General features: G+C 37.9%; 1 protein-coding gene across 1 annotated transcript; it reads left to right on the forward strand.

Moving 5' to 3' along the window:
- Positions 1-11,735: 11,735 nt before the first annotated feature.
- Positions 11,736-12,715, forward strand: LOC149204263 (thaumatin-like protein). Its single transcript, XM_089393256.1, has 2 exons — positions 11,736-11,855; positions 12,076-12,715. The coding sequence occupies exons 1-2, from the start codon at positions 11,780-11,782 to the stop codon at positions 12,552-12,554; spliced, it is 555 nt and encodes a 184-aa protein (XP_089249382.1). The 5' UTR covers positions 11,736-11,779; the 3' UTR covers positions 12,555-12,715.
- The last annotated feature ends 1,319 nt before the right edge of the window (positions 12,716-14,034 follow it).

The raw sequence follows: 14,034 nt of genomic DNA on the forward strand, positions 1-14,034 counted from the left end.
GGGATTTTTACTATTATGTTGGTTGTGAATTCTAAATTTGTGTTCAAGTTCGCTCTAGTGATGTATTCGACTATATGAATTCTCTATCAAATTGGGTAAATAATTCTGACCATAGGTACATGTATATTCAAGTAGAAAGCATTGTTATTGTTATATTCTAGATGTAAATTTTGGTCACCTAAATCTTATAAAATATATGTATGTGTTCTTTATGTGTCTATAATGGCATGTGAACATGGATTCTTCTCGAGTTATTGTTTTATGGTAGCTTTATATTTACTACTACTTTGAATTTTTAATTACATTTTGTTGTCATGCATCATGCCACCAATATTTCTCAACATTCTTTATCTTTAATTTATTATTTGCAACTCGTGTCAAGGTTAGATAAGGGTCGTTACAGGTTCCATGCATTACTATGCGCTGGTATTTCAAGCAACGACCTAATACAATGTTCTCTTATGCTACCATGAATTCTTAGTCCCAATGTATAGGACCTTTATGATGGTGGTGACCCAAATTCTAATCTGGGATTTACTTCGTTACCTTAAATTATGTCTTCTATCTCTTATAGTCCCTCTAGATTGTATATGTAATTGTTGATAGTGTTTATTCATTTATAATTCCTAGGACCATGGTTTGTTGTAAGAAGAATAAGTACTAATTAGGTATCGGCTGAGCAAAAGTATCCTAGTGATATGCTGACATGCTACCTTTATTTATTTGCATAACCCTAGCCAAAGAATAATTTTGTTTCCATTTTTTTGTTCTCATTGATTAAATCAGAACCCCTCATCCTCATCCTCATTCTTATTATTCTTCTACTAACACTATACCCTTATTAACATTTCTCTACACTTTCCATGTTTTGAGTTATTTTTTAATGGTTTCCTAATTTTCCAACTGTACTTTTAGTTTTTATTTCAGTGAGAAATATATCTATGTGGACTGGCTATAACCAGTTATGTGTAGAGATAAATGAGTTTTATAACCATCTAGGGTAAATTAACCACTCTTTACTTCATTATTTTTATACTCATTGATATGCCTATCTTACTCCTTAATTCGTCTTGTTGTATTTTTCAACTAATGGTTTTTATTTTATCGTTGACCATGATCAAAATAAAAACAATTGACCTACCCATAACGTCATGGATTCCTCACTACGTATGACAATATATCACATACGTATATAAATCAATGTAGTTCGCATACCATTGGCTAGAATAACTTCCACTTTCTCTAAATTCGAATAATATCACAATACTCACATGCATCCTAGTTCTAAAGAAAAAATAATAGAATCCGAACTAGAGTTACAAATTTGATAATTACTAAGGACCCAGAATTGGAGATTGGACAATTACTCAGGAACGCAACATTCTCCTCCCAACCACGAATTGAATCCATCAGTTCTCCGTCGAGCTAAGATTTTCTTGCCATCGGAATCAATCCCCCTTGATTCCTAGGTTGTTTCTTTTTATAATTTCTCCTTCCCTGCAAATTTGAGTAGCATCCTACTTTAAGGTATGCCAATTTTTTCCCTAGTTTTTTTTTGTTTAGTTTTTTTGAAAAAATATACTTTTATTTTTCTTTAAAACACTCTTTTCTCTCAAAGAGTTCTTTATTCCACCCTACTTAGCATTTCTCTCCAACTAAGTAATTAACATAATCTTTCTCTCCCATTATATTAATTTAATTTCTTTTATTTATCTCCTAGGAATTTTTTTTAGGAGACTTTTAAAGAAGGTCCATCATGTGGACTTACCACCACAACTTTTCTTAGCTTGGAAAGAAGTCTTCTACACTCTTGTGCTCTTTCCTCAATATTGCCAAGCAATTTATTTATTAACTTAACAATAATAATATAATTACATCATGTCATAAGTCTTATCATGCTAGTAAATCTAATAATAGTTCAACATCTAAAAATATTAATTATCTAAAAGGAAAAGTCATAGGGGTGTTACAAGAGAAAAATGGAGTTGGGATGATCTATAATTTGTAATTTAGTATTAAATTAATTTTCAAATTAAATTGTAAAGACAAGTTAATTAATATTTATGAATAATAAGTAAAAAGAGATGTTTTACTTTTTTTTAATCCAATAAGAGTGGAGCCTTCCATTAATCGAGAAAAAATACATAATGTACACTTTTTTAACGGAACCAAGAACAACAACACTAGCTCTGTGAACACTCAGTAGACAGCTGGGTTGACACAACCCCGTACCTGACTCAAACAAAACTACAAAAGGATTGATGCTTAAACCACCAATGAACTGCTCATCCTCAAAGCTACACTCTAGAAAACTTGCCTTCCTTCCTAACCCGAAAGATAAATGTGAAAAGTTCTAAGGTTCTTTTGGGTCTGCTAACATCATAAGTCTCGAGCAACAAAGAACTCGACAGCCCTTGATGACGAGGGCCCACATATCCTATGGCCCACAAAACAACAGTAAGTGACTATAAAACAAGCCTTAACCTGTGGTTGACTTGGCAACCCAATGACCAAGTGATCCAGCCCTCGAAGATCCAATGGTCTTTAACTGATTTTGGGTCAACAACTTGCCCACTCCTTAATTTGCCTTTCGGACCCGATGAGAAACCAAAACCATCTTTATATAATTTTTCGGGTCCATTTTGTGGATTAGCCCTCGATTAGCTTTATGACCCTACTACCATGCGATCTGACCCTCGTCAATCCGATGGTCCAGAGTTGATTTCGGGCCGGCAACATTCCCACTCTTTATTTTTCCATTCGGACCCGATGAGTGGCCTAAACCGCCGCTCTATAGTTTTTCGGGTCCGTTTTATGGGATATCCTTCGTGCAACTATCCGCCCGAAATCTGTAGGATGCTAGAGCTCACTACCATCTTTGGTCGGCTACCTATCAACCTGCCCATTGTTTACCCCTTGCTTCTTCCCTGTTATTGGTTCACTTTCTATTGTTTCCATTGGTCTATTTACTACTTATCTTTCATAAATTGAAAATACTCCCTGTTTGTGATCGCCTATCTGTGACAGTCCTCGCACAAATTCCCTAAGGGTGTTGAATCCCAAGCATAGCTTCTATTATCTCTTGTACATAGCACTCCTTCATTCGCCAGACGATTCGCTAACCTATTGGTTGTTTTGCGCATGTGAACAAATTTGAGTGTTCTTAGGGCTCTCAGGTGGGATTGTATACGTTGATAGACCTGCAATAACCACCAGTGATTTGATACTTTTTCTGGTGTTGTGTCGTTGCCTATCTTTTTGACAAAATTAATTATCAATTCAAAGTCTACTTCTATGATGGCATTGTGTAAATTGGATTTAGTCAAGATTTCTAGGCATTGCTCTAAGGCCATGAGTCTCGCCATATTATTAGTGGCATTCCCCAAATGACTATGCAAGATGAATTTTATGTATCCCTGCTCATCTCTTATGACTCCTCCATAACCAGCAACCCCAGGATTTCCCTTAGAGGATTCATCTATATTAAATTTAAAAAATCCATGAGGAGGCGGTTGCCAGAAGTCCATCCCTGCTGTTGTATGTCTTACGATCTTGCTTATGCCCTGGGGAACAGGAAACTAGAGACCCAAATGCAAAAGTATATGAGCATACTGGTCTAGAGGAGGGTTCTTGGGGGATTGCTTTAGAAGGGTGCTCACAATTTCCTTGAGCTGTCTTACAATCTGAGCTATGATGCTTTGGGTTGAGCCAATTCTGTTCTTGAAAATCCTATTGTTGATTTTTTTCCATACATCCTTGATAAAAAAACCTAGCACCAGAGTCCAGGCTTTTTTTATTATTTCATTTTCTGAGAAGTCTTTCCTCCAGTTCTTTAAAGTGCCAGTGATGTTGAATTCATCCCTGTCAGTTTGCTTGAAGATTGAGACTACCCAACTCCACAAGGTAGAGGTGAATGGGCAGAGGTTGAGTAGGTGATCCATCATTTCTTCTTGTAGACCACATAACTGGCATCTAGATGGACCAGCTAAACCTATTTTTTCTAAGATTTTCCCAAGTCATAATTCTTTTGTGTTGCACCAACCACATGAACAGTTTGATTTTCATCCAGTGCGGGTTCTGCCATACGTCCTTCCATATCTTATTAGGGTTTGGAAAGTCAAGCCCAGTGGAAATTTTTTTGGCTTCTTTGAGGTTGAAGTTCTCTTTGTTGTTTCTTCCCCATCTTAGTTGGTCAGACGATGTTGAAGTCAAAATATTTCTCTGTTCCAGGATCATTGCAAGAGCTTTTGCCTAGGCCTTTAAAGGGGTCTCTTCACTATATACTAGGTCCTTCCATGTTCTCCATTTGCCCTTATCCCTTGTCTGATCCCAAAAGTCACTTACCCTAAGTAGCCCTTTATTGTCAGTGTCATTCTTGAGAATGGCTAGTTCTTCTCTACATAGGTTAGGCTCCTACTGCCAGTTATCTTCCCAAAACCAAGCTAGGTTTCCATCTCTAATCTTCCAGAAACTATTCTTCTGAACAATGTCTCTATTCTCCCAAGCATTGTTCCAAATGTGGGAGCCCTTGATGAGCCCTGCCATTCGAATATGATCCCTTTCTTGCGAGTTATTTGCATACTTCTTTTTCTAGAGCTGGCCCAACGGGTTCTCGTTTCCTTTAGCCATCTCCACCAAAGTTTTGCCCCCAAAACTTTGCTTAGGGTTTCCTGGTCATGAAGTCCCAAACCTCCATGGGTCTTGGGTTTGCAGAGCTTTTCCCAAGCTACCTAAGACCATTTCTTTTTCTCTTCCTCTTTTCCCCAAATAAAATATCTTTGAATGTTCCTGATGTGTTGTAAAACTCCTTTTGGAGCAGGAAGAGCTGAAAACATAAAGATGGGGATGGTTTGCAGAACAGCCTTTGTAAGCACTAGACGTCCTGCTAAATTCAAAGATCTGCTTGTCCATTTCCTGATTTTGTCCTGCAATTTATTAGTCACTGGCTCCCAAACTTCCTTACTCAGAGGTTTGTCGGTGAGAGGTATTCCTAGATATTTGGAGGGTAGTTGAACTCTGTGAAAGCCGAGAATTCTGGAGATATTTCTCTGAATAGCAATGTCAGTATTAAAAAAGAAAATTTTTTATTTTGTGAAGCTTACCTCTGTACCAGCGGCCATAGCAAAATCGTTCATGATTTCTTTGAAAGCTTTAGCTTCCTTGACCATGGGTGTATCCTGCAGCATAGTGTCATCCACAAATTGTTGATGAGTCAAGGTATCCCCATTCAGGGTTAGTTTGAGACCCTAGATTCTTCCTTCCACATTGGTTGATTTGATCGCTTTGCCTAATCCTTCCATCATGAGAATAAAGAGGAAGGGGGAGAGAGGATCTCCTTGTCTGAGGCCTCTCGAAGGCCTAAATGTTCTAGATGGAGATCCATTAAGTAGGATTGAAAAACTAGCTGTGGTAACAAGGGCCATTACCCATCCTATCTAGTTGTGGTCGAAGCCATACGCTTTTAGTACTTCCCTGATGTACGACCAACTTAGCTTATCATAAGCTTTTGCTAGGTCAAGCTGTATGATCATACCCGCTTGCTTATTGCTCTTGAGAGAATGAACCACCTCGTGAGCTTGAATGATGTTATTTAGAATTTGCCTTCCTTCCACATATCCAGTTTGCTCCTCAAACACAAGAGTTGGAAGAAGGGGCTTGAGTCTGTTTGCAATTACTTTAGAAATAATTTTGTACACCACATTGCATAAAGCTATGGGTTTGAATCTATCTTGTGTCATAGCTTTTTCCTGCTTTAGAATTAAGGCTATGAAAGATGTGTTAGGCGCCCTCAAAACAGTTTTAGATTTTCTCGAGCCCTCCACAACATCAAGGATATCTTGTTTGACTATTTCCCAACATGTTTTGAATAAGTCTACATTGAACCCATCTGGGCCTGGAGCTTTCCCATTTTGCATCTCTTTGATGACTTCATTGACCTCCTCTTCAGTCACTGGCCTGTTAAGATTGTAATTGTCTTCCCTGGTTACAAGTTTTGGAATGTATTGTGTGAAGTTGATCTGTTTAAGAGAGGCTACTCTGCCATGCTTTGGAAATGTTGTACCAGAGAAGATTCCATTTCTTTGTGGGTGCTTAGCTCTTTCCCATGAGTATATCTGAGTTTTGAAATCTTGTTATGTGCCCTGTGATCCATGGTTGACTTGTGAAAAAAATTTGTATTTCTTTCCCCTTCTTTAATCCATTGCACTCTCAATTTCTATCTCAAGAAGATCTCCTCTTGTTGGCATTTGTTTTCCCATTCATGTTGAAAAGAGTAAGCTTGCATTTTCCTTTCCTCGATAAAGCCATCTATGATGAGGATCTGGTTAATTCCCTGTAGTTTTTTTTCAAATTCTCTTTTGGCTTTGAAAATATTTCCAAACTCATTTTTGTTACATTCTTTAGTCCTGAGTTTGATGTGTTTCAATCTTTGTTGCAGTAGGAACATCTTCTTGCCTTGAACGGGCATGTCTTCCACCCACCATTTTCCAATATTAGTGATGAAGTTAGGGTGAGTGAGCCAGACATTTTCAAACCTGAAAGGTCTGTTCCTCAGAGTGCCTATAAAAGAAGCTTCAAGCTGGATAGGCCAGTGATCCGAGCCTCCGAAAGGAAGGATTAAAGCAGTCAAGTCAAGGCTAGTGAGAAGGGGGTCCTCAAAGATTATGAATCTGTCTAGTTTAGAGGCAACTTGAGAAGCCCCTCCCCTCTTATTGTTCCAAGTGAATGTGCCATTTATTGTCTCCATATCCACAAGCCTCATGTCAGTTAGGAAGTTCTGAAAGGAAATGGAGTCTGCCTAGTATTCTGGTCCCACCTTTTTTTTCTGTAAGAGATCTGATCATATTAAAGTCCCCTCCCAAAATCCAAGGCATAACAAGATGTCTCTCTCTCAGCTCCTCTAGTGAGGTGAGAAGCCTGAGTTTGTCTTCAAGTTTTTGAGGACCATAGACATTTGTGATCATATAGAGTTCCTTGTCACCCAAAGGTTGGATTACCATCGAAAGGTAGTTCCTGAATGCTTCAACATCCAGGATTCCAAGTTTTTGGGGATTCCAAAGAGTGAGAATCCCTCCTGCTGTGTTGTTTGCTTTAACTTCTAGATACTCGTACTTCATGAGCCATTTGCTATGTATCTCTCTGATTTTGTCTATTAAACATTTTGTTTCCTGTATAAACACCATATCTAGTTTTTCTTCTTTTATTCTATTGCTGAGATTTCTTTGTTTTCTTTTACTTCCTAGACCCCTAATGTTCCAGGTTGTAAGATTCATTATGAAAGGTTTGTAAATGAGTAACTAGTAAGATCTTTCATCTTTCCTGAGTTAATCATGAGTTTCCCACACTCTGTCAACAGCTCATTCTATCTCTTCCTTCCTCTTTTCCGGCCTGGGTTCTTAGAAGAGTGTCCTAATGTTACCTCCATCGGTTTTACCCCTCTATTTTCCTGGCTATCATGGTTCCTTTTGAATCCAGAACCCTTAGCTTGAGATCTTCAGAAGAAGAGTTGTTGCACTCTGTCAAACTCCTCTTGTGGTAGAGAATCAACACCTTTGGTGGTTCCTTGCTCCAGGAAATTTTCTAGATCGAGATTCTCCCTCTCAAGAATCTCTTGTAGTTCGTGGTCCTCCATACCAACTTCACCTGGAGTCATCTCATGGTCCCTACCAAGTTCCATAGTGCTTGGTAGATCCTCCATTAGTTTGTTTTTCTCATGTATGTCCTCCATGCTAGCATCTTTTTCCTTCTCTGCAGGATTATCCTTTGGTGCCTGGTTCGTTCCATTGTTCCCACCTTCTTCTTCTAAAATTTTGAAACTGTTATGACTTGGTTGGTTATCCTCGTTAGTTTTCTTTTGGTACTTTTTTCCTCCTTTCCCTTTGCCTCCCACCTTGGTAAAGCCTTCAGGATCTTGCCATATGTTGGTTTTCATATTGTCCTCTAGTTTGTTTAGTGGGCAATCTTTGAAGAGGTGCCCATTTTCATGGCATTTACGACATATGAATGGGACAACTCACAGTCCGCTGCCTGCACCCATTCTTCATAATATACTTCTAGAATGGTTTCGTCTAAAAGTGCTCCTGATAGGTCCATTTCAACACATATGCGGGCGAAGGAGGTATATTTACCTCCTAGAGTCGGATCTGATATTTTTAAAAAATGACCTAATTTATTGCCTATGGATTTTAAGGATTCTGGCAGCCAATAATCTAAAGGGAGAGAGTAGAGTCTTATTCATATCAGTACTGATGTGAATGTTTCTTGTTTCAGGACAAAATTCATCACCCATGGTCGCATGCAGAGGCCTGCAGCAACATAGAAATATGGTCCTCCCTCGAACACTCTGTCTTTATCCTCTAGGTTTGTGAACACCACTGTGAAGAATCCCTTGGACCCAAGATGAAGGTTTATATCTCCCTTTGGTTTCCAGTGGTTTCTTATCCATGTGTGCAAAGCCTTCTCTGTTGGCCATATTCCCATAAATTTGCATATAACCACGTATGCCGCCATGTGATCCCTGTGCACCTGTAGCGCTGGATCATTTAAAACAACCCTGGGTTTACTGGTTGACCTGGGTTTACAGAGTCCTGTCATAGTCTTGTGCTCAGTTCTCTGACTGTTGTCTCCTGTTCTCTTCTCTCTTCTGACTTCCTCGTGATTCTCTTCCTATTCATGAGATTTGATGCTTTCCGGCTTTTTTGTGCTTATCTTCTCTGTTTCTGCCTCCATTGGTTTCTTGAATTGATTCAAACCAGCCTCCTTGCTTCTGTTCACAACTACATGACTATAGGAGGGAGTGGAGCTCCCCCCTCCTTGCCCCTCCACGGTTACCAGCTCGTACCCATTGCTCCCTGTTCAAAACCCTCGTTCCGCTCGCCTCCCGTGGTTCCCTTCATTTATCTTAAAGTTATAAAAAAAAAAAAAAGAGAAGATGTTTTACTATTAATTTAACAACTAGATTATAATTATCATAGTTATAAATCATTAAGAAAATTAAATATTTAAATAAATAAAATTTATCATTAGCCCTTTTTAAATATTTTCCAAATACCAAAGGTTTGTCTATGATTTTTTACTTAATATTAAATTGGTTGAATTTGACATATTCACTTTGAATAAAACTAGGAATAAAGTTGGAGTATAATAAATAACCTTTAACAAAATTCACACATTAACATTTTGCATAGTAACTGAGATCAATGTTAACTAGGAATAAAGTTGGAGTAGAATGAATAACCTTTAACAAAGTTCACACATTAACTTTTTGCATGGTAACTGAGACCAATCTTTCGTGTTTGGTTCAAGGAAAGAAGGTAAAACAACTTTAACAAGCCAATTGAAACAAAGGAGAAATTGAAGAATAACATTCCAATAAATGTCTAACCATCTCTCGTTTTGTTTGCACTCAAAACTTCAAAGTGAAATCTGGTTAATTCCCTAGTAGAATTAGTTTGGATCCCATTCCCCAACCCTTGTACCATAGAATTTGAATAACCTAAAATGAAATGAAGAGCTCAGTAGAATTAGTTTGGATCTGAAATCTCGTTAATTCCCTGGTAGAATTAGTTTGGATCCCATTCCCCAACCCTTGTACCATAGAATTTGAATAACCTAAAATGAAATGAAGAGCTCAGTAGAATTAGTTTGGATCTAAAATCTGGTTAATTCCCTAGTAGAATTAGTTTGGATCCCATTCCCCAACCCTTGTACCATAGAATTTGAATAACCTAAAATGAAATGAAGAGCTCAGTAGAATTAGTTTGGATCTCATTCCCCAACCTGTGCACCATAAATTTGAATAACCTAAAATGAAATGAAGGGCTCTAGTGCATTGCATTGGATTTGCTCATAGCTATCAAATCCATGGTCTATGATAATTGATACACTCATACATTACTAATAGACACACGAAAGAAGAAAAAAAGATAAACTTATTGGATTCAAGAAAATCAATTTCTTGTAATAAGAACATTTTATTGAATTCTTGATATATCTTGCAAGGGGGAATTATAAAAACTATACCTAAATAAAATAAATTCAAAGGAGTTGGGAAAAGAAAAATGTAGAAAATAAAAAACAAAAAATAAATACAACTAAAAACAAAAATACTAGTAATTAATACAAAAATAGAAGTTACCAAAACACACTAATAATAAGACCTCAACCAATCACTTTATAGATAAATAAATTTAAATAAAATAAAAAATAACAAAAATTGAATTCCCATTTAAATTATAGATAAACTGTAAAAAAAAAAAAAAAAAAAAATTAATCAAAAACAAATTAATATACCATCAAAAACAAAAATGCTAGCTTATATAATGAATACTCAACCTTCCAAAAAAAACCTCTAAATATCTCTTTAAATCAACCTTAACAAAAAAAAAAAAAAAAAAAATCCAGTATCAAATTCTAGCCAATTGCACATTAAAATAACCTTCTGAAATTCCACATGACATTCTGGAATTTCCATTCTAACATATCACCTTAAATCGAACCACATTTTAAGGCAAACATTTATTCAAAACATAACTATGCCCAGAGGTTATGAAAGTATCCAATCAATCTTATTTGTCATTCAGATCTTCATGTACGAACCAGGAAGACAGGAAATAAAATTAATCTTAAGTCTGTGATCACTCGTTTGAAGCTGGACCGGGAACACCTAGAGGATTAGGAAGCAATTGTGATGTACCGAGCGACGACCCATAATATATTCTTCACCAATAATCAAATGGAAATTTAGGAGACCTGTGCCATATTATATTCTTCACCAATAATCAAATGAAAATTTAGGGGATCCGTGCCATATTGTATTCTTCACCAATAATCAAATGAAAATTTAGGGGACCCGTGCTATATTGTATTGTTTGTGAATCATTAAATGAAAATTCAAGTCCTCAGTCAATCTTGATACTCAGTCATACAAAGCATCCTAAAATTTTGAAGTAAGCGTGGATATTTCGAAGAACAAGTCCAGCGTGGACCTGTGCCATATTGTGTTTCTTGGTGAATCATTAAATGAAATCTTGATAGTGAGTCATGTACTCCATCGTTAAATTTTTCAATAGCGGATAATCTAGATAATAATTTCGTGGGATATTCGTTCTATCGTGGGATATTCTAGAACGAGAGGGCTACTTCAAGACGGCCGGCAACATTACAACCGTACAAGGTCAGGGAGTTGCCAAGCGGGAAGTGATTTTTTCACATTTTAATAGATTTCAAAAATATTTTAAAATCTCATAAAATAATAATAATAATAATAATTTTACTTAATTATATAGAGAAATATTCATGAAATGCTCAAATAAATATGCAACCTGAGAAACATTCATGAAATACTCAAATAAATATGCAACATGACCCTGCTAAACTAAGACTCCAATTGTATCTCATCACGCTCTCTGCTTCTTGTTTTTTCTTCGGAAATTTTCCACGCCGGTTTATTTAGTAGCTACTGCAGCGGCTTATCGTATTTTCTTAGTAATTTTTTCCACACTCTGAGTCTGGATAAGCATTTCGTGGGATATTCGTGATTGCTAGTTCAAGACGACCCGGAACATCTGGAACAATAAAAGGTAAGGGCGGCTTGACCCGCGAGTAGCGCGCCTTCTTATTCATAAGAATTTCGTGCGGTATACGCTACGCTAAGACCAAGTTTGGGATGGCTAGCCCCGCCTATATATATAGAGTGTCATTCGTGGTATACAACATCAAATAAGCTCAACTGCAATTCCTTCGTGTAGTTGTGTTTAATTACTTGGTGGTGGACGTTGCAATGGGGGCAAGAACATTAGCAGTTTCGATTTATGTTACAGCAATACTAGCGTTAATATTTAACGTTTGTCTTCAAGGTAAGATACAGTAATCCCTTGCCTGCATTGCATCGTATTTTATGTACGTAAATGAGGGATATTTAAGATATCATAAATAAATATTTGTTTTAATATTTAACGTTTGTCTTCAAGGTAAGATACAGTAATCCCTTGCCTGCATTGCATCGTATTTTATGTACGTAAATGAGGGATATTTAAGATATCATAAATAAATATTTGTTTGCTTTCGTAAGTGCAGGAGCTACGGGTGCGACGTTTGTAATCCAGAACCAGTGTTCATACACGGTATGGGCCGCAGGAATTCCCGTAGGTGGCGGTCAAGCGCTGGGGCAGGGGCAATCATGGAGTGTTGACGTCCCCGCTGGAACAAGCGCGGGCAGATTTTGGGGACGTACGGGATGCTCCTTCGATGCCTCTGGTCAAGGAAGCTGCAGCACTGGTGACTGCGGCGGCGTGCTCAGCTGTACACTCTCGGGACAGCCTCCTACAACGCTGGTTGAATATACTCTGAATGGGGGCAACAATCAAGATTTCTATGACATCTCTGTGATTGACGGTTTCAATGTCCCTCTCTCCCTAACTCCCTCCGACGGTAGCTGCTATGCACCCACTTGCACAATGGACCAGTGCCCAGATGCCTACCTATATCCCAGTGATAACACGAAAACCCACGCTTGCGCTTCTGGTGCTAATTACAACATTATATTCTGCCCTTGATTAGAAGTTTATCATACTGAATTCTCTGGTTGTTACATAAAATCCATCGCTACTAAACCGATTTCTATGTAGTATCATACCTATAATAAGAGTATTACAATCATCTTGATTGTATTCTCATATTTATAATAAGAATACCATTGCGTGCATGGTTGCAAGAAGTTCTATCCTAGTTCTATGCTATAAATGGTTTTATAAATGTTAAAGTAAATAATTATGGATGATTTTATAAATGTTAAAGTAAGGAAATGACTATATAAACATTTATTCGAAACCTAATTATACCAAGATTAAATCAAACCTCTTTTAACGCAAACATTCATTCAAAAATCAAACCTTTTTTAACGCGAAAGTTTCCCATCAATCGTATTTGTCCTTCAGATTTTCATGTACGAACCAGGGAGATAGGAAATAAAATTAATCCTTTCATACAGAAAGTGAAGAGGGAAGTCTGTGACCACTAGTGTCACGCCTCTACACCTGCGGTAGTCTTCCAACCGCTTGTAGCAAGGTGCGGCACCACCGAACGCGTTCTTTTCACCAATACTAACATTCGTGGACTACACCTACTTTCACATTAACATACTTAGCTTGTGTTTCGCAACTAAGTAAAAGAAATTATCCGTTATACTTAATGAAGCCCATACTCATTCATTATCATCATGCAATTATACCAAGAACAACAACAATTGCAACAAGTATAAAGGGGAGGGGCAACTCCCCGTAATGTGAGTCTGCCCGACAATATATTATATCATTTTTTCAATAATACAACATCAAGTATACTTGGCAAAACTCCAAGTCTATACTTAGAATATTTTATAACCAAGGCATAGAACAGCCTTTTACAATCATGTGCACCCTAGCACAAAGAGAAGTGCTCACCCGAGCCACTTATACCTCTCTACCAAGTCCTGCACAAATCCACATCCAAACTGAACCCCAGCACGCTTGCCTTCACCTCAACCGACACAAGAATGCACCAAATCTGCACTTGGGTAGAGCGCATGAGCTATGCGCAGCGCCTCCTCTTCCTTGCGCAGACTTTACCCCTTCCTCATGCGCATAAGTGAATGAGAGTTCGTTGTAGAAATGAGCCTCATGCTCCACTAATATATACCATACTTAACGTGGGTTTACATGGGGTGTGCAGCCCCATGGTCGACCCCACAACCACTCATAACACATGCCCATATGTATTATTTACAAGTCGGCTTTCATTTCTTTAACCATTGCATATATGTGTGTCGTTCCAACACTTAGTCGCATAAGTGTTTTTCCCCAACGTCACATATATCATCACATCATGTCGCACCTTCCGTCGCATGTATGTCGCACTCCGTCGCACATTTCCTCCGCGCGCCCGCTCTCGTGCACAACTCGCCAATGCCCGTCGCAACCGCAACTCGAAGGCCTTACATCCTCCTCCACCTGAAATCGTTGTCGTCCTCGACAACATACCATCCCAGTAGCCATCCAC

Source organism: Pinus tabuliformis, chromosome 1_2 (assembly GCF_031772625.1).
Source record: "Pinus tabuliformis cultivar Carrire ecotype Pingquan chromosome 1_2, CPIR1, whole genome shotgun sequence".
Taxonomy (NCBI): Eukaryota; Viridiplantae; Streptophyta; class Pinopsida; order Pinales; family Pinaceae; genus Pinus; species Pinus tabuliformis.

Bases quoted from the DNA above. Each gene is read 5' to 3' on its own strand.
- LOC149204263 (XM_089393256.1), top strand. From the start codon at position 11,780: ATGGGGGCAAGAACATTAGCAGTTTCGATTTATGTTACAGCAATACTA. The intron at 11,856-12,075 runs GTAAGATACAGT...TCGTAAGTGCAG, and splicing joins ATTTAACGTTTGTCTTCAAG to GAGCTACGGGTGCGACGTTT.